The sequence below is a fragment of the Halictus rubicundus genome, chromosome 2 (assembly GCF_050948215.1).
Source record: "Halictus rubicundus isolate RS-2024b chromosome 2, iyHalRubi1_principal, whole genome shotgun sequence".
In the NCBI taxonomy this organism is placed as follows: Eukaryota; Metazoa; Arthropoda; class Insecta; order Hymenoptera; family Halictidae; genus Halictus; species Halictus rubicundus.
This window is the reverse complement of record NC_135150.1, coordinates 23,208,458-23,228,778: the sequence shown is the minus strand read 5'-3', so window position 1 is coordinate 23,228,778 and position 20,321 is coordinate 23,208,458. Positions and strand designations below refer to the sequence as shown.

Here is a 20,321-nt window from a genome sequence, read left to right as displayed (position 1 = left end):
TTATTTTGAGAGCATAATAAACATTAAAAATAGAGATATTGCATTTTTCCATTAAAATCAGTTAATATATATGTTATGTATATATCTGTTTTTTAATATTCATTATACTTTAAAAATCCCACAGTAATTGGGTCCCTTACACTAATTATATCGTTAACATTTAAAACTTCACCGAGCTGTTGTATCGTGTAAGTTGTAGATTGTTGAGGAACGAGAACAAATAATGATCACATTGGTCACGTTTCATCAGGTTCCAGCCGCGTTCGCACAATAAAGGCGAATTTAGACTTTTCACTATGAAAGATGCAAAGATTGTATTCCTCTGTGTTTCGCAAAGTGATGAGTGAACAAAATAGAATCAGTTTCTACTTTTGATGAATTCATTAAATCACTCTCTTTCGATATATGCACATAGTGAATTGAATTCAATCATTGAAGAAATATAAATTTTTCGTTTTATAAAACAAAAATGGGCGAGATATTATCCTAGAGACTTTTATGTAACTACTTCTGGGGAACGTATATCCATGTACGTATGAGTTAAAATCAAACAACGTATAACGTTCATTTATGTTAATTGTCACGAAATTGTTGGCTACTTTTCACTTCAGTTTGCTTTCTAAAATCAATAAAGTATTCTTCTAGTTACGAAAACCTGAAATGTCCGGTACCAGGGGAACTCTCCTTTTAGTTTTGTACACTATCTTAAAGTATTGTCCCGCAGCGTATTGTAGCGTCCTCCGTCGTTCTGTGGCTCTGCGTAGGAAAACAATTTATGTTTACCTCGGCAAGGAAGAACGGAAAACGAAACGCAAGAGCGCGTTTTTGCACGGGCCAATAAAAGCCCGATAAACATCAGCTCTTCGGCTTCGGCGCCCCGAAAATGTAATGTGTATCGCGTTCGCATTCGAAAATCCTCGGGCTGGTCGGCGATGAATGTAACCTGCAATTGAATCGCCGGGCCGGTCGGCATGAATAACGTTAATTAGCCGGCGAAGAACGTTTAATTAATTTCGAACCCGTTAAATAGATCCGAGCCGGCGTGACCGACGTCACGACGACGTCTCTCACCCCCGTCGCTGACCCAGTTCGAAAACTCGAGCGCATTAATTCCGAAAACATCCAGCATCGACGCGGAATCCACAGGTCCTCTTTCAGGCTAGCATAAAATCCGCAAAACTTGCGCGGGGCAGCCACGGGACCGGTGTATCCGCCTTCGCGTTAAATCATGCTCGAGCCCGAACGGGATTAACTCCCCTAATTTATCGACTCGACTCCTTAACTAAGGGTCGAGTTCCCGAAAGCCCCGGTAACCAAAAGTTAACATTGTTTCGCGGGGTCGAGCCCTCTCTGGGAAACGGCAAGTGATCAGAGCGAAGCAAGGGAGCGCGTGTTTGTGTAATCGTCGCCGACACGATACTTTATGCATATTCGTCACGGGCTGAATAATTGATAAATCGTAGCACCGCCGAAAGATAAATCGCTGCCTGTCTGTTCACGATGCGATGTACGCAAACACTGCCGGCTGCATCCATTTACGGCACCAGCTTGTACGCGGAATGATCCGAGCCTCGCCGCGATAAAGATGTCACGAAGAATCGGGAGGTTAAAAGATTTTAACGCGCGTGTAACTGTGTGCCTTATCGCGCGCCGATGATGGCTTACGGCCGTTTCAATTTGTATGATTGAGTACTTTTCTGCGGAGATAAGAGTATCTGAGCTGTCTCAATTAATCGCGGAACAGCTTGCTAGTTTAGTCAATCTGTTTAACATAACCGTATATTTTTCTGCTTCTGCTTCTGCTAACACTTGCTTTACACTTCCTTGTCCCCCCAATTCCCCTTTTCCTTTTACTATGTGTTGCATTAAATACCATACTTTATACTATCGTTCAGACAAGCTCGTGGTAACGATTCTGAACAGGATTGACTAAATATTTTATTATTATTATTATTATCTTGTCATCAATATTTAGCTACTAGAATCAATGCAACCATACAAGTAGGGCCAATGTATCTTGTTTCCGCCCCTACCCTTCCTGAAAATAAATTGCTTACAAATAAAAATCTGCTAACAAATTATATTACACATTTGAATGAACACAACAATCAGCCTATTCCTCACTTCCAATATGTAGCCTCACATCCCCATATTATGGAACATTTAGAAAATAGTATAGTAACAATACTGGAATCGTTACCCCATAAATGTAGCCATTGTTGCGGCAAGAGACATCATAGGGCAAATGTGTCATTAACTTCTTTAAATGTTCTTTTAGTTTATTCCAAGTATTACAAAAATCAGTAATACTTTTAAACTGTTCCTTATGGGAAACGATTTTTTAGGTGATCATACACGCGCGAATTGGCAAACTAACGCCATCTGTTGTAGAGTAGAAGAACTTTTTTAGCTCTCGCGATAATACAACCCCTGGCGAAAAGTATTCGATCACATTTAAAAATTGCGAAATTCCCTGACAAGGCCGAATATCTGCGACTTTCGCCATTATGTGACCATCTTGAAATGATTTAGATAAAATTTTCACCGCATATATAATCGACGTAGATCTACAAAATAAATGTTTTAAATGTTCATTATAGGCACAGATCAAAAGTTGAAAAAATTGACTTTTTTCTTCGCAATTCCAACTAATAATAATTTTCTCAAAATTTCGTTGACCCGTTACTTAGTAAACTAAAAGTTACTCTGACATGCTTTACAACATGTTCAAAACATGCTTTAAAAGTTACTCTGTATCTCGAGTACTATTAGCCATTTTTACTAAAAAAATTAGGTGGTAAGATAGCCAAGGCGGTGCTTGACAACCACCTTGGCAAAAAGAATTCTTATAATCGCTGAGCAAGCAGAGATAATTTTATTAAAATTATATATAGAAATTTATATTCCTTCAAGTATACAATTTATGGATTTATTTAATAATTTTAGAATTATCTGTACATACGTTCTTTTAATTATCATGCGTCACTCTTTTCTTTTCCTTTTGTTTTCATAGTGTTCTATCTTAGTCTCCAAACTATCACAGGTATCTCTCTTCATAAGTGGTTGATAAACTTTCGACTGCACACCTAAAAGTAAAGGATCACTCTGAAAAGCCAAATCATTACAGTCCATCGATCCTTCCAATTCTGATAGCATATTTTCTATCATAACAGATTTTATCGTATTCATAGTCCAGTCTTTTTGTAATGTTTTCACTGTATTTATTAATTCCTCCTTATCAGTGTACCACTCATTAGCTTCATATTCACAATACCAAAGGTTTAAGGGTAACTCATGAGCCAAATTGTACTGTGGCTTTCGAGGACAATTTTCAATATCCAAAAGTTCCAAAATAATCTCTGGTTGCTCCTTCTCTTGACCGACGAGTAACAGTATTCCCATTAAACAACGAATTTGGTGCCACAAAAATGCATGACTTTTTATAGTCATTACACAAATATCATATGCTGGAATGTTTCTAAAGTTTGGCCTGTATAAAACTACTTTCGCATTAAGCACTGTCCTCTTATAATTAGTGACACCATTCGCAACATCCATTTTGCAGATGTTTCGAAAATCATGCTCACCTACAGTGTATTTCACTGCCTGATTCATGGCTTGTATATTCAGTTTACCTCTAGGGAAGAAGTACCTGTAAGCTCGGAATTTGCAATTGAATCTCGCTGAGAAGGATGTTGGAACAGGACACCATGCGATGCATCTGATATTCAAAGGCAGTAGTCGGTTCAACAGTTTGCAATACGGTAATTCCTCGTTTAATTTGTGTTGCTCGTCGAGTTTCAACCTACTGCGTATATCAATTGATATTACTTGAGAGAACGAACTTACACCTTTGTCTGTTCGTCCACATCTGTGGTAATTTGATGATTCTCTTGCCTCTATGCAACAGCTCTTTGTCAATGCAGCAAATATATGATCTTCTATGGTATCACGGATACTATCTTGTACAACAAAGCCATTGTAATCCCACCCAAGATAGTAGAATTTCAGTAGAATATGTCGTTTGGTGCATTTATCAAAATCGAACGGCTTTTGTGATTTACGAACAGTATTGAGTCTCCATTTTCCGTTCAATCTGTTGACAGTGGCTTTCAATTGTTTATTTTCTTCTTCCAGTGCTATTAGTCTTTTTATCAATTCAGATTTGTCGAGTGATTCTAAGTCTTGCGTTAAATTTATTGTTTGTTTTTTCTCTTTTGACATATTTAATATATAGAAAACAAAAACTCATGTAATTGTTATTGTTTATTATGTTTATTATTTCTTGTAATGTAGATATTGTTAATTATTTGTTTTCATGCAAATATCGTTTGAAAATAGAATTAATTTATTACATATATTGTCGTTATTAATTGTGTATAATAATAAACAGTTGAATTAAAAGGGTACCACAACCGACAAATAATATTAACAAATGAATATCACATATACATATTGTTGCGTGGGTGTCCACATAATATTATTCTCGAATGAAGAGAAATTTATAAATATCTTTCATAAATAATTTATAGATTAAGGTTAATGATTTTTAACTTGAAGTAACTTGTAACATTTACCAACGTTTAAAGATGTATCTCTTTTCCGAGGTTAGATTAAATTACTATTGTTTTGAGTATCTGCAGCGCCACATTACGACTCTTGAGGCGAATTATGTAAAAAAGTTACATGTTATTCTATGGTAAAAGTAAGACCTTCAATTAAGTTTTTTAATTGAAATTATTTTTCTCAAAATGGCAAATCTAGTAAAAAAACAGAGAGGACTAGCATAATTTACAGATGTGAAAGAATTTCATTAATAAATATTTAGTTAACAAATATTGTCACTTTCTAAGGCGACAAATTTTTGTAAACTTCAGCAATAAATACTTGTAAATGATTAACGAGATTCTAAATTAATCAAGATTAAAATATGTAAAATGGGCAGAGTTTAAAACGAATTGTTTATAAAAAATTAGAAAATAAATTTTGTTAAGCTTGTAGTGTGTAGTGATGTTTATTATTTGTGAGAATAGTAGAGAATAATTTGTAGAAAAATTTTAGAAGATTTACTCTACTCACATAAAACAGCCAACTGGTGAATTAGACAACTATATCACAGGACAAGCAACGCAACTCATGAATCTGGGCATATTAAAGAAAATCGAGCATCTTGTATACTCCAAATAATCATGCATAAAAGTTTACAGTTGAAGACAGGGAGTCGAGAAGCGACAGCGGGGAAGAAGTTGCCCGGGTCTGTTGTAGGATCAATAAAGAAAATCGATGTTAATGTTCCGAAGTATAATTTTATTCGTATGCGAACAAAAATGATCCATTGAGATATGTCGCTGGCATCATTTAAAGTACAACATCACGCACGTTTACATAATTTCATTGCCGTCCATTACATGATATAAAAATTGTCGTTACATCGTTTTGCGGTAAATAGGTATTGAGTTTTACATACCACCCTTAAATCACGAAGCAAGCGCGTCCCATATATATACAAAATATTTCTCGAGTTAATAGTAAGATCCGTTTACGATGCTAGGATATATTTCGAAAAGATATGAATACGAAAACTTCAAGTGAAATAGTCGACGACTTGAAATTTTTCCATTCATCGGGCGAGAATTCTCTCGTTGCACCTGCGGTGCAAGCAGTCGTCTAGTGTAAAAATCTTCGTGACAGTTCCGTTTTATTCGCCACCGATCACCAGTAGATATAGTTTTACATCTTCGTCGATGTGCATGTTTTACCGAAAATAAATACTGGGTTCGATTCTTTACAAAATATATATTACAATATTGCACTTAAGGTAAATATACACACGATAAAACGCGTAAAAAATATACAATGAGTTCCCCCTATCGAGAGGCACTAACGACAAGGAACACAGTAGTGTCACATACATTGATTATGCACAACTGCTCGTCCATACACGTACGCTCTCAAATTTCCGCTGAGAAATAGGGTGTCGGTTCGTTACTCATTTTACACGTAAAGCGTTTTAATCTCAATCGCTGCTAAAGAACAAAACCATAATGGCGTAAGATACGTGTAGGTATAACGACAATGATACTCTATCGCAGGCAGGAGCAACAAATGCTCTGTGCCCTCGATGCTCCCTAATTTGCCCCCAGGAGCAGTCACACACTGTGAAATATTTGGATCCCCAAAAACCGCGAAGTATTCCAATAATTCATCAAAGAACGATCTACAAGTAATTAATTGAACATTTAGGGCATTATGTAATTTTTTTATATTCATTAATCTTTAAAACAGCTACACGATTTTTAAGTGTTCCAAGTAGGAATTCTTCAAAACTAAAATTATTATTTATAATATTTGTCGAACTTAACTACTCCCAAGTTATTCCTATACGTTTCTCTGGAAATTATCTATACATGCGGCTAAAACATTAATTTTATGGATCATTCAGTACCAACAAAGCTGCAAACATGTGTCCTAATTGAATGAAACGAAAAAATAAAAGGTAAATACATGATTTCTGTCAGGAGATATTTTTTTTACGTTTTTAGAACTCAAATATCCTACAGTGCGACGTCAGAGAAGGAAGAGGAGCTTTCAATCTTGCGACAAAATACTCTCCTGCTCTCTCTGCGTAGAGCGCCCTGGGTGGGCGTGGTTTCGTGCTCCCGGAGCCAGGCCAGTGCCCCATTGGGCAATCTACGCCCACGTCTGCCCTACCTTTTACTTGAAATCATTAGGTCTACTCAGAATGTATCCGGCAGCTCAATGCCTTGACTGAAGTTTACGAAATATCGAATAGAGAATACGTATAGTAAAACGAATCCGATTGTTCGTGAAACGACATTTTTTCCTCCTGTAAATTGTAATTAATACTGATCGATCGTGTTTAAGCCGAACACGTTTAAGAGACTTGACGATTCATAAGTGAGAAAGAGAGAGAGAGAGAGAGAGAGAGAGAGAGAGAGAGAGAGAAGAGAAAGAGAGAGAGAATGGTTCGAATCGATGCAATGTTAATTGGGAATCATACAAATGCGATTCCTCACTTTCTTATTCACTTTCGATCCGGTAAAGACGTATCGAAAATATAATAATACGCGAGACGTTGAAGATATGGTAAAGGTTTTCTCCATTTATACAACAATCGTGGATACGCCTACATGTATCTCAGTATTTCCCGCGCAAACCCACACCACAACACATTTACACACAAGAACGCATACATACATTTCGTATTTGTGTAATTAATTATCCCTATAATTACAATGAGATTTATCGAAAGATTACTAAATTAGTAAGGCGAGAAACTCACGAGATTCTACGGAAAATACGATTTTCACACTTACACGAAACTATCGCTGGAACCGAGGGTACATACCGTACTACGAAATGTACACGAAGAAACATTGAACAATTTGTTCGGCTTCTGCTAAAACAACCATTTCTCGGTTGGCACATTGTCGATGAATTTTTGTACAAATAGGAATCATACTTTCCGCTAGTCGAGATGAGAATTGATATTATTAATACTTTTGAATTATTATGTTTCGTAACCATCCGCATGTAACTGCCGGTGCTTTCGTTGATTTACACGTAAAATATATGAAGTAACGTAAAATAATGTAACGTAACGTAACGTAGTCGCAAACGTTTAAACATATTGTTCATTTGTATCTTATTACTTGTCGGTGTGTGTGTTCATATTTACAATTGGATCGATTAACGTAGACACCTATCAACGTTCGTTAATTAGTCCGAATAGTGGATGGAATGAGAGTATTGTCAATTAAAAATTAGGATACCCCAGATTCTCACGGGGCTTCGAGTTTATGCTCAGTTTTCCACTATTCTTTTCTTTTAAAATGATGATCGCCATAGTGAAAGTGTCCCAGGACACCGTAACTGTTCGTTATCACCTTCTCTCCGAAAATGAGCGAAAATAACAAGAATGAAATCTTATATGTCTTACACGTATTAGTATATTCATATCTTGCAAGAGGTTTAATTGAATATATCTGTATAGTTTTTAGGATGATTATTTTATATAGTTCTTAAGATCTGAAGCATCAAGCCGTGCTATAAGCAAAGTTATTGCAATGTGCTTGTATGTATTGAAATACCTATACACTGAAATCCAAAAATTCATTTAGTGTACTAGCATTATACATACTGTGCTTAATATTCTATTATGTCTTGATAATAATAATTTAAAAATAAAACATGATAGAAACAACAATCGATGTACGATACTCGTAACGGAAAACACTAAGCAACAAGCACATACAATAAACTTTCAATAGCTAGATTGTAGGAAAATATGTTTTCGAAGTTTGTCTATGGTAAAGCACAATGATTGGAAAGATTGTAAAGTCTTAGGTGTGGAATATACTCTATGCTTATTATAAAGGCCACTTAAAAGACAGGATTGTAGGCTTTTGCACATGTACAACAGAATATTCGTAAATTATACTTAGTAAATAGAATGCAAGATATTATCATATGTAATGAATAAAAAAAATTTGCAAATTTTTGTCTACTTCTTATGAATGCAGTAAAACATACGATCCATATTCATTTTTATCTGTATCAATAAATAAAGAATAATTTGAATTGGTGGCTCAAATCGAGAATAAAATTGATTTAATAGATGAAACGTTTACCGTTAGATAGTTAATTTCTTAATTAATGCTTAGGATGTCACACGTAGGCAGACAAAGTCTTGATATAATCTTAGATCATTTGCATATAATTTCAAGAGATTCTTTAGTCTATTATATAATTTGTATTATTCAAAATTAATTTTGTGCCTTAGCTATTTATAGTTTACTTTACCATTAGTCGAAGTACAGTAAAGACCGATCTCTTCCATTTTATCAAGTTATAAAGACTTGTTTCATGTCCAGTACCATTAAAGCTTAGGAAGTGTACGTGATAATGCTATACATTGAATAACGTATATTATTCATTGATTTTTTGTATATGAAATTTTAAGTGAAATTTCGTGATATACGCATTGTGGCATGTAAATTTTGCTAACTGTGTTATATTTATCAGTGTCTGCCATTTTTAAATACGCATCGTAAGTACTGCAATCAATACATTTCCGCTTATTTGAGATAATGTATATGATCTGTAACATTGTGTTATGAATGTAGCAGATCTGAGCATATACTTTGAGTATTCTTCAAAATATTTCATATTTCCGCAATGTTCCAATGCATGTGCCAAAGACAATTTAAAGTACTTTAAGTTAATGTGCAATATTCACTATGTCATACTTTTTATACACATGCCAGTGGTTTTTAATTCTATGTAGTAAATATTGAAAATATCTCATTTCAGGAACAAAGAAAATCTTTTGTAAAGGAAATGTAATTTCTTTTTTAGATTCAGTAAAACAGAATTAAGAATAAGTTGAAGTTAAAATTAAAAAATCGCTTTATACTAAATAATAAATAAAAATATCAACAATAATAATTTTGTCTTATTCCAAATTTCATAAGAATAGTTTAGAAATTATATATCCTAATATTTTTAGTTGAAAATAGAGTATATTTTTATATATATGTATATCAAATTTATGTCAGATACTGTATTATTTCAACGCATTACTTTTAACTTTTCTCGTTCAGTAGCAGAATATCTTTGCATTCCTCGTTTATTACACAATTAACTTATTGAAACATATTTTTTATAGATTTGTGGGAAGCTCTTGCCTTTATACATCTTAAATATATTAAACAGATATCACATCTTTCAGCATGTTAATTTCACAATAAAATCTGACAAAGTAATAAACGCTATATAAATTCAATTAACTAAAAAATAAAACTTGATGCTACTCTTCAATAAATTTTCATTGGAAAAGACTTTCAACATTCATATATAGTAATTCGAAGAACATTATCTATTGTGTTCTAAAATTAAATCAGATTCGTGAGAAATTTACTTTATCGGAACCTATATGAATAATAATTGAATGTTCAGCACAAAAATATTTTTTGTCGCTCATAATAATAAAAATAGTATTTGAGATTCATTCTTTTAGATCTGGCTACTTTTATACACTCTTTATCATAACCAACAAAATCACAACGAAGAAAATTGAACTAACATTTGCTGGAACGTTATTGTTCCTACAGTAGTAGACATTTGACTAATACTGTTGAATAAAGCTTCTGACTGTAAGTTTTCTGGCAACCTAGTAAGAAATTGTGCTCCATGTACAAAATCCATTTTCAATAATTCTTCCTGATATAAATTTAATACACCGAGTGCTGTTCTAAAAAGGAACTCATCTCCGTCTCTGAGAAAAACATCCCAAATTCTACATGCAACATCCAGAGGCATTGCTTTGGCATATATAGTATACAACCAATCTAACAAATATAAATCTGGACTGAGACCGGCTTCTGTAAAATGAGAAAAGACTTTTGGCAGCTTATGTGCAAGTGCACTAGAATATACTTTGTAGTAAATCTCCATTCGTTTTTGGTCTAATGTAAAAGCAGCCCTGTGACAAGGATGATTCAATAAATTAGCAAAGCAAATAAAGGCATCTGGAGGTTCCATGTTTAATGATAATATAGCACCCACAAAACTCATACCTTGTACATAACCTACATCAGGTCTATAAACAGCGTAAGCTGCCAAAATACCTTGAAGACTATCAGATAATGGTCCACCTTCTTGAAAGACACATAAGGTAGGAAAGGTACGTGATACATCTAATTTGATTGCAGCTAACGTGTCGCTTACAGGACTTGTCATTGCTCTGTCAAAACATATATTGTAAAGATGCGCTGTTATATTTAAATCATTCGGAATCGCCAACTTCCACACTTTACCACGAACACTGGGTGGGAGACCACGCCACCACAGATCACGTACTCTTTTTGTGTTCTTAACACTTTCAAATTTAGCGAGAACTTGTACATTCCAGGTGTGCGAATCTTCTGCTAATCTTTCTTCTTCTTTCAACTGTAGTTCTCGTTGCTGTTTTCGCTCTTTCTCCTCTTTTAATTCTCGCTTCCTTGCTGCTTCTAGAATAGCATTATATTGTTTACGATGCCGTTCTTCTTCAATCGCATTCTTTGCTGGTAGATTCGCTGGTCTCGGCTGTTGAATTAGAGCTAAACTTCCTCCTACCTTATCCACATTCCTCGATGGACTACCTGTAGGTGTAGATTGCTGAGAATCTTTATTTTTCCATAAGAAAACGTTTTTTGAAAAAATCGTATTCAGTCCCCAACGTTTGGACTTTTCAACTTTTTCTGGAACTTGTTCGTCAGAACTCAAAAAACTACCAGAGGGAGAAACTTCGCTGAGGGAAGACACAGTACTACTACAAGAACGTGGTAAACTGTTTCTAGGACTACTGTTCGCGCTACCACTCTCGAATCTGATATATTTATCGTCGTCTGCTTTCAAAACCCCATTTAAGGATTCTTCTTTTTGGTCACAAGGAGAATTTGAATATCGAGATTTACAATCCAGCTGTGTATCGTTGGATACGTTTACTTCTTCTAAAGAATATAATTGTTTTGTCGTTGGGTTGTAAGCTAAGGACATACTCTCCAAAGCATGATTTAAACTGGTTCCTGCAACTCCCACAGAAACCACATTTCCAGCATCGTACCATTTGTTCTCACGGATGTGGACACACAGAGCCTTAGTTTTTACAATCGGTACTGAAGCCACATCACATGCCAATGCTTCATTAATGTTAACACTATTGCAGGATATAGAATCCCCATTTAATGACACCAACTGTTGTTTCCCAATTTTTGGAACAATATTATTGGCAATATAACAGTTAGAATCTTTTCCAGATACTTTCAGTACCTGGTAATTATTAGATGCATTCCCAAACCGGGACACAATACATGGAGACACATTTTGTGACGAGACTGAATGACTATTTCCATTTAAGTGTTGAGACACAGGACTCTTCATGACTGGTATACCTTTTCTAACCTTATTAACACACGAAATATTGGTTTAGTAAGAGCACACCAATCGTAGATCACTTGCTCGGACGTAATAAATATAAACTTATATACAAGCATATTTTCTCATCACTTTTCGATGATGCTATAAATGTATGTCGTCGATGCTTTTAATTATGTCCACTGTGTGATAAGACAACACCCTCATGTAAAGTGTGCTTGCTTTTAACATTGTTGCTCCATCGTAGGAATTTCTGGGCTTAAAAATTATTTGAACGACAACTGTCTCCGAGATTCTGCTCATTCATAAATAATAGCGGACTCAATAATTGTGCTTTTTACTTAAACAGTCTTCTGAGCAAAGAGAGCTGTTCAGCGTTTCGAATCTTAAATTTCTTGCATTGAATTCATTATCTCGAAAAGCATCAGAGAATAGTATTCCTGTTCCACATGAAACAAACTGTGATAAATATTGGTATAATAGAATGCAACTTCATTGATAAATATTTGACATACTGATTCTACATGATGCTATGAGAGAGATTTTACACTGAGTCGAAACTGACAGATGTGTATATGTATGTGTTAACATGTCAAAGAAAGCTTTGTAGTTGCTTTTTCCTGTGTCAAAAATTACTAAAAATATCTGGTAACCTTTCAGCCAATATTCTAGTAAAACAAAAATAATTTAATTGCTGGTAGAGTAATAAACTGTGAAAAGTAAAAAATTTGTATATCTATTCGTATATCTGTATGTGGTTACTATAATCTTTACCACTGCGACAATAACGAGATCACGTGACCAAATGACTGTACTCTATTAAACTGATAATATAACACCATTTTTTTTTAACATTTATAAATAAACTGATTAACTAATAATTTATACAAAATTCTGTTATCAATCACATGTCGTACACAAATTAATGCTCGAAAAAGTATGTATTTACTTACAAAGTAAAGGCAGTATTATTATACCTTTAAAATTTATATTTTTGCATTTGATGGAACTAGTTTATTTTACAATAATGAAATTTGAATATCAAAAGAAAGGAGATTACGTTACATTCAAATATAATGACATTTTTATTCAATTGCAAATATGACTTTCAGCTAGTGGAATGTTATCTTTTCATCGTTATTGGATACTCGTTATCTTTAGACCATGGAGAATTTTCTAGAAGTATCTATATAAACACAGAGGAGCAGGTGTTCCTCTCTGATAATAATGTTATGTTTAAAATTTAACATTTTAACAAATAACATACCCATATACAAATCTCAAATACAAATATAATCAAATATAATAAATATTTGAAAGATTATAAAAGTAACATAACTTTGTCTTTGGAAACAATATTTTACCTTAAAGCAGCTTAAAGTAAAAATTCCTAGGACGTTTGTGTCAAAACAGCTGATTGCAGAAATTGATGGAAACGAAAATTCGTATTAACTGAAAGCTACTGAAAAGTAGGTTAAAAAAGGTCAAATATCAGTCGTGTCATTGTCGAATCTCAATAAACAGTAGTAATTACTTCATCGAAATATAACCGTTAAGTGTGAACTCTTAACATAACAGATGTTTGTTGTAAGAAATGTCACAAATTGATATTCAGGATTTATTTGATAAAAGCAGGTAAAGCAGTCACCTATAAACAATAAATTTGAATAATGTTTTATTAATAAGCCCACTAAAGCACAATTTTGTTTAATAATTAATGATATAATAGTATAGCAGTGAATATAATCAATGTTATGCAGTATTGAATTTTCTACTATTAACATATGGATACTGCATAAATGTATAAAATAATCTTCTAGAAGGTATACTTGTAAAATGATACTTTCTAATTAAATTTCACAAATACATTTTAGCTTAACAAGTTAAATGTTAATATAATATATGAAACGTGTATTGCATTTATCATCAATAATAATAACCTACATTTCACAAGTTAAGTTAAAAATATATTTCTGCTATATATCTGTTATAAGTTTCGCAATAGCACAAGAACGATTATTAATGATTAATTAAGACGTGAAAACTGAATAATTATTGGTATGACATTCTTTACGTTTTTAATATTTTGTTATGTTACTATTTATGTTGCAAAAATGTATTTTTTAAATTGTCCAGGTTTCCTAGTGGTTGGCAGCTTCTATCGATATTGTTATATACTCCAGTGGGTCTTCTACTTGTGTTCATACGATTGATGACTGCTTTACAACTTTGGCTTGTTGGATCACTATTACCCGATTGTAATTATCTTCGAAAATTCTTGCATCATGGATTTAGTTTCGCTTTCGGCATTGTGATAAAAATTCCTAAAGATGAAGTTAAAGATCAACAATCAAGAATCATTATTGCCAACAATGTATCTGTTTTGGATCACTTTGCATTATACAAAATTACACAAGCACTAACTCCCAGTGATTGGGACTTACCTACTGCCCTCAGCAATGCCCTGGGGCTTCAAGTAATGAACATGGCCAGCAAAGAAGATGTAATTACGGACATAAAACAATTTCTTCTAACTTCGAAAGGCAACATTGTGCTGCAGCCTGAATTTGGTACAACCAATAGTCGAGTAGCCTTGTTGAAGTTTAATTCATGGCCATTTACCATAAAACCATCTATTCAACCGATTGCCATTAAAGCATGGAGATCAGAATTCATACCTATTCGTGTTACTTCATTGGCATCTACATGGTGGACCGATGTTTTTTGGTTTATGTTCGTTCCTTACACAGTTTTCACATTTAAGTATCTGAAAGTCAAAAGCAATGCAGATAGTGTAGTGCTAGTACAAGAAACAGAAAGAGACATTGCAGCTACTCTTGGTCTTCAGACAAGTTCTCATACTGTAGCAGATAAAGCAGAATTTGAAAAACGCTGTATTATGGGAAGAACACAAAGTACAAGACACAGTAGTAGAAGTTCACGAAACTCACAAGTCATACATAACATCGAGATGCAAAGAATGGTACAACAAGTCAGTGAAGTGCTTCCATCGGTTCCTTATAATGTGATCCTCAGAGATTTATGTACGTAAACACATGATTGCACTGTTTGCAGATAATATATGTTATTATTTATTTTAATTATTTCGTTGAAAACAATTGTTTCAGTGAAAACACGTAATGTTGATATTACTATCGCCAATATTCTGGATGGCATAGTTACTTATACACCAGAATTAAGTCAAACAAATGTTACACCTTCAGCATTGTGTAACCAAATTCAAACAAGCACGATCAAGGATAATAGTAACTTAGGAACTCCTTCCTTTCAGGAGAGAAAAGCTAAAATGATAAGAGAAGCTAGGGAAAGGTATATTCAAAAACATGGACTTAAAAATTGCTGACATTCTTACTACAGTTTTATTGTGATTATTGTATCTTTATTGAAAACAAGTATGTAATGTTTTGCTGTATGTATATTTATTACTACATAATATGAATGTAATTTTATTTCTAAAATACAATTGTGTATGTTTTCATAATTACCTATCCCTTGTACATAGATATTTTATAGTATTAGTGTATACAACAAACTTTGGAAGACTATGTTTTCAGTAATTTCATATATTCCATCTATTATTTACTATTCCAATATTATTATTTCCTATTAAACACTTTTTATGCATCATGAATACGAAAAAATAAATTTATTCAGCCTCATGAACTTAAAAATGTATTTTCTACTCTTATTAAATAAAAATACAGTAGATCGCATGATGTAAATCATTTATCGCAATATATTTATATTCTATTATGTACACTACATGTTTCATGGCATACTTATGACTTATGTTCCTATATTATATAAAAAATTGGAAGACATTTCATTTCATAAGTAGTGCATTATTTTCATTGAATGCAATACTATGATTTCAATCTAAAGTACCTTATACAATAAACAAAGTATCACGAAAAATATTTGAAGCGTTTTCTCCTTCTACAATAATTTTGCTACAAAAATATGTGAGCTAGTTTGAGTATTTTTTTAAAGGTAATCATTACTACTTAATATTTCCGATACATACATATTTAATATCAACATAGTCGTCAACTCCATGCCTAGATCCTTCTCTACCTATACCTGATTCTTTTACACCGCCAAAGGCAGCCTCAGCACAGGAAATCAATCCTTCATTTACACCAACCATTCCAACTTCTAACGCTTTTGCTACTCTAAATATTTGTGATACATCGAGAGAATAAAAGTATCCAGCTAAACCAACAGGTGTATTGTTAGCTTTCTGTATAACTTCTTCTTCAGTCTCAAATTTATTAATAACCGCTACTGGACCAAAAATTTCTTTGTTATATATTTCCATGTCTTCGCTTACATTTGTAATAAGAGTAGGAGCATAAAATAGTGGTCCTATTTCAGGTAGTGGTGTACCACCACAATGCACTTTTGCCCCTTTTTCTACTGCATCGGTAACCAATCCATGTACAATACTTAACTGATTTTCTTTAGTAAGAGGACCATGTGTAACATCTTCCTTACTACCATCACCCAATTTAATATCGCTTTTAATCATTGCTAAAAACTTCTCAACAAACTGATCGAATACACATGCTTGTACAAAGAATCTATTTGCAGAAACACAAGTTTGACCAGTATTACGAAATTTACTTGCCATAGCACCTGTTAGAGCTATGTCCAAATTTGCTGAATCGAAAACAATAAATGGTGCATTACCTCCCAATTCAAGACTGAGACGCTTCATAGTTGAAGCACATTGTTTGTACAAAATCTTTCCTACTGGTGTTGAACCAGTAAATGATAATACTCTTACTTTGGGATTTTCACATAGTTCTTTACCAATAGCTGGAGAATTTTTCTGACTCGTTGTAAGTACATTAAAGATTCCATGTGGAAAACCTGCTTGTTCCGCAAGCTCAGCTATTGCTAAGGCAGTGAGCGGTGTATCTTCGGATGGTTTTACTACACACGTACATCCAACAGATATGGCAGCTCCTGCTTTGCGTGTAATCATAGCATGAGGGAAATTCCATGGTGTAATTAAAGCAGCTACTCCTACAGGTTGTCTCAGTAGAAATAGGTGTCTATTGGGATCTCCTCCTTGCAGCACTTCTCCATCGACTCTTCTAGCTTCTTCCGAGAACCATTCAACAAACGAATTTCCATATTTAATTTCAGCTCTAGACTCGGCCAGAGATTTTCCATTCTCTTTGGTCAAAATTTGTGCCAAGTCTTCTGAGTGTTTCACCATTAAGTCATACCAATTTCTAAGCAAAACACTCCGTTCCTTTGCACCTGTTGTACGAAAACATTCAAAAGCTTTCGATGCTGCTTCAATAGCTGCCTTCGTGTCTTGAACATCCATGTCAGGTACGTTATTAATAACACAATTGTCCACTGGATTATGAACAGGAAACACTTGTTTACTGCTGGCTCCTACCCATTTTCCATTTATGTACGCAAGATCTTTTAGAAGATGCATCGTTCTAGTTAATGTCAATGCATGGTATGATGTGCATTTTTGTAGTGTTAGCACACTGTGGAACATTTTGTCAATGAATAAATAACAATCTGTAACATACAATTGCATAATGAATCATAAAAGGTACAGGAAATTGAGATTCGCATGCACAATATAATTTTTGTACGACATAACATCGAAAAAAATTTACAAAACCATATACAAAACACTCTCGCGTCTGTTTAGTAGAATTTACAAACAAATTATTCGTCCAATCAATAGTAACTTTCATAATAAAATGTCAATAATACGTGTGCTGTCAAATGACACTTACTTCAGGACTAGAGAATATCAAGTAGAAAACACTTGTATTTTCAATGGCATACCACGTTCGTTTATAAGTAGTTAACTCGTTGACGTTATCAATTTCATCAATAAATTGACCTTATGTAACTTATTGCTGGTTTACTCCGATTAAGGGTCTTTACGCGTTTCCAGTATTAGCGATGGGATTTGAGACGCTTCGAATCGTCTCCGAATCTAATTCGAAAATGAAAACTCTTGAAAGTCTTGATCGTTTTGGAAAGTCTTAAAAGTTTTAAAAGTTTTGAGAGACTTGATTGTCTTAATTGTCTTGAATCGTATCGTATGCTATACTCTATCGACACGCGGTGAGACTGACAATGAGACACGACAATCAACACGTCGACGTCGACGGTGGTCGAAGGTGTTCACACACGACGACGATACGCACTAATTCCAATGGTCTCATGGTATTGACAACTCATACTCATGCTCGTAGATACAAATATACGAATCGGTGTGGCCGTGCAGCAGTGGCCGTACCGCTCAATCCCGAACTACATACGTATAACGAATAACTATATAGATTTATCCTCTTTGTTCGTGACTAACACATAATTTTTCCTCAAATAAAATTGTTATTCGTTATTTGTGAATAAATCTTTGTTCGTTATACGATTTCAGGATTGAGCGGTACCGGGCCGGTACTACCGGCACTGCACACCAATTCGTATAATCTATGAGTCTGAGAGCAGAGTATGAGTATGAGTTGTCGATCCCATGAACCATGAGGCTGGATTAGTGCGTGTCGACGTCGTACAGTAGTGTGTGTTATCGGCGCGCCGGCGTCTTTCAGTCAATACATGTTATCAGACGTATTTGTTTATTCCAATGTCATAGCAAGAAAAACAAAAAATACAAAATTAGTTTAGCGATCATGAGTACAAATACAAAAAGAACTATTTACGTGGGTGAGCATTAGTTTGTTAGCACTTAGTTATAAATATAACCTATATTGGACAACGCGTATGTTCATTCTTGTACGTTTGATATTAATGTTTGTTATTATCTTTTAGGTGGCCTAGCCGAAGAGGTAGATGAGAAAATATTGCACGCAGCGTTTATACCTTTTGGTGAAATTGTTGACGTACAGATACCACTAGATTATGAATCGGAAAAGCACAGAGGATTCGCTTTCATTGAATTTGAAAGTGCTGAGGATGCTGCAGCAGCAATTGATAACATGGTACATGTATAAAACAACCTACATATCTCTGTGAGTTATTTAAAAACACGGTTTCATAACACAGAATTTCTTAATTTCAAATGCATTTGTTACATTTTTAAATATAATATCATCGTAAGAATTCTTTTTAATAAATTGTTAACATATGTTTTACACACTAAAGAAACAGTAATAAATTCATTATTGTTACGACATGATAATGGGTTTAAAATCGATACCACTTATCTAATCAACGTAACATCGATCACTGTGAATTTATCTTTGATAAATAGAATGATTCCGAGCTATTTGGAAGAACAATAAGAGTAAACATCGCAAAACCACAAAAGATAAAAGAAGGTTCCTCGAAACCTGTCTGGGCCGATGATACATGGTTGCAAGAACATGCTGGTGAGACCCTCAAAAGCGATGATAATGCCAAGTCAGGCGAAGCAGTACAATCGAAGAAGGGAAAACAAAATCCTCAAGTTTATTTTGATGTCAGTGTTGGAAAACAAGAAATAGGTAGAATCATTATGATGCTGAGAGCTGATGTGGTGCCAAAAACTGCTGAAAATTTTCGTGCACTATGCACTCATGAAAAGGGATATGGCTACCAAGGAAGCACTTTTCACAGAATTATTCCTGATTTTGTATCCTTTATTTATCTTATATGTATAAAATTTTTGCATGTTTCTTGATATAAGTTTACAGGAATATAAATCTTTCTTACATATAATCTTAGATGTGTCAAGGAGGAGACTTCACGAATCATAATGGAACAGGCGGCAAATCAATTTATGGAAACAAATTTGATGATGAAAATTTTGAGCTGAAACATACAGGGCCTGGTACTCTGTCCATGGCAAATTCTGGTCCAAATACAAATGGATCTCAATTTTTCATGTGTACGGCTCGTACAGATTGGCTAGATGGAAAACATGTTGTGTTTGGACATGTTCTTAGTGGTCTAGACGTTTTAAAAAAGGTTGAAAAATTTGGAACAAAATCTGGTACCCCTACACAAAAAGTAGTTATAACAGCTTGTGGAGAGTTAACTTAAACAGTTTTAAACCTAGCTTGAAATTTATTTTTGTTAATTTATTACAATAAGAATGTAGTCTTTGTATTAACAATACAAGGTTATTAATAAAAATGAAATTTCAAAATAAAGTATGAAATAATATAACTTTAAACTTAAAGTTAAATAACACAAATGAATCTATCTTGTTTTTAATATAGACATCAATCAAATGAGAATTATATGAAGTACCTTGTAAATATAATCTGTTAATGTTATTATAATATTTTTCTAGCACTGTTATATATTCTTGTTCACTTTATTATCCAATCTTAATAACCTTACAATTTTAAAAATTTTAGAGATAAAATATTAAA

At 33.9% G+C, this 20,321-nt stretch overlaps 5 protein-coding genes across 8 annotated transcripts; 2 read left to right on the top strand and 3 right to left on the bottom strand.

The window, feature by feature from the left end:
- Positions 1-2,574: 2,574 nt before the first annotated feature.
- Positions 2,575-5,183, bottom strand: LOC143365678 (tRNA pseudouridine(38/39) synthase). Its single transcript, XM_076806069.1, has 2 exons — positions 5,080-5,183; positions 2,575-4,760 (listed from the first exon to the last, which is right to left on the bottom strand). Exon 2 carries the CDS (start codon positions 4,222-4,224, stop codon positions 2,983-2,985), a length of 1,242 nt encoding a protein of 413 aa, XP_076662184.1. The 5' UTR covers positions 4,225-4,760; positions 5,080-5,183; the 3' UTR covers positions 2,575-2,982.
- Positions 5,184-9,437: 4,254 nt separating this feature from the next.
- LOC143365671 (TBC1 domain family member 14) lies at positions 9,438-12,806 on the bottom strand. Its single transcript, XM_076806057.1, has 2 exons — positions 12,456-12,806; positions 9,438-12,380 (listed from the first exon to the last, which is right to left on the bottom strand). Exon 2 carries the CDS (start codon positions 11,944-11,946, stop codon positions 10,081-10,083), a length of 1,866 nt encoding a protein of 621 aa, XP_076662172.1. The 5' UTR covers positions 11,947-12,380; positions 12,456-12,806; the 3' UTR covers positions 9,438-10,080.
- Positions 12,807-13,260: 454 nt separating this feature from the next.
- On the top strand, positions 13,261-15,424 carry LOC143365673 (lipid droplet-regulating VLDL assembly factor AUP1-like). 3 transcript variants are annotated; one of them, XM_076806062.1, is made up of 3 exons: positions 13,261-13,491; positions 14,077-14,984; positions 15,069-15,424. In XM_076806062.1, exons 2-3 carry the CDS (start codon positions 14,153-14,155, stop codon positions 15,302-15,304), a joined length of 1,068 nt encoding a protein of 355 aa, XP_076662177.1. In that variant the 5' UTR covers positions 13,261-13,491; positions 14,077-14,152; the 3' UTR covers positions 15,305-15,424. The 3 variants fall into 3 exon arrangements, with proteins under 3 accessions (XP_076662177.1, XP_076662176.1, XP_076662178.1); XM_076806061.1 differs by having other exon boundaries at positions 13,261-13,575; XM_076806063.1 differs by having other exon boundaries at positions 13,264-13,409.
- On the bottom strand, positions 15,359-18,954 carry Ssadh (succinic semialdehyde dehydrogenase). Of its 2 annotated transcripts, XM_076806058.1 has the most exons (3): positions 18,826-18,939; positions 17,730-17,935; positions 15,359-17,505 (listed from the first exon to the last, which is right to left on the bottom strand). In XM_076806058.1, the coding sequence occupies exon 3, from the start codon at positions 17,480-17,482 to the stop codon at positions 15,962-15,964; it is 1,521 nt and encodes a 506-aa protein (XP_076662173.1). In that variant the 5' UTR covers positions 17,483-17,505; positions 17,730-17,935; positions 18,826-18,939; the 3' UTR covers positions 15,359-15,961. The 2 variants fall into 2 exon arrangements, with proteins under 2 accessions (XP_076662173.1, XP_076662174.1); XM_076806059.1 differs by lacking the exon at positions 17,730-17,935 and having other exon boundaries at positions 18,826-18,954.
- On the top strand, positions 18,475-20,247 carry LOC143365675 (peptidyl-prolyl cis-trans isomerase E-like). The gene is made up of 4 exons (XM_076806065.1): positions 18,475-18,669; positions 18,775-18,944; positions 19,217-19,576; positions 19,669-20,247. Exons 1-4 carry the CDS (start codon positions 18,636-18,638, stop codon positions 19,984-19,986), a joined length of 882 nt encoding a protein of 293 aa, XP_076662180.1. The 5' UTR covers positions 18,475-18,635; the 3' UTR covers positions 19,987-20,247.
- The last annotated feature ends 74 nt before the right edge of the window (positions 20,248-20,321 follow it).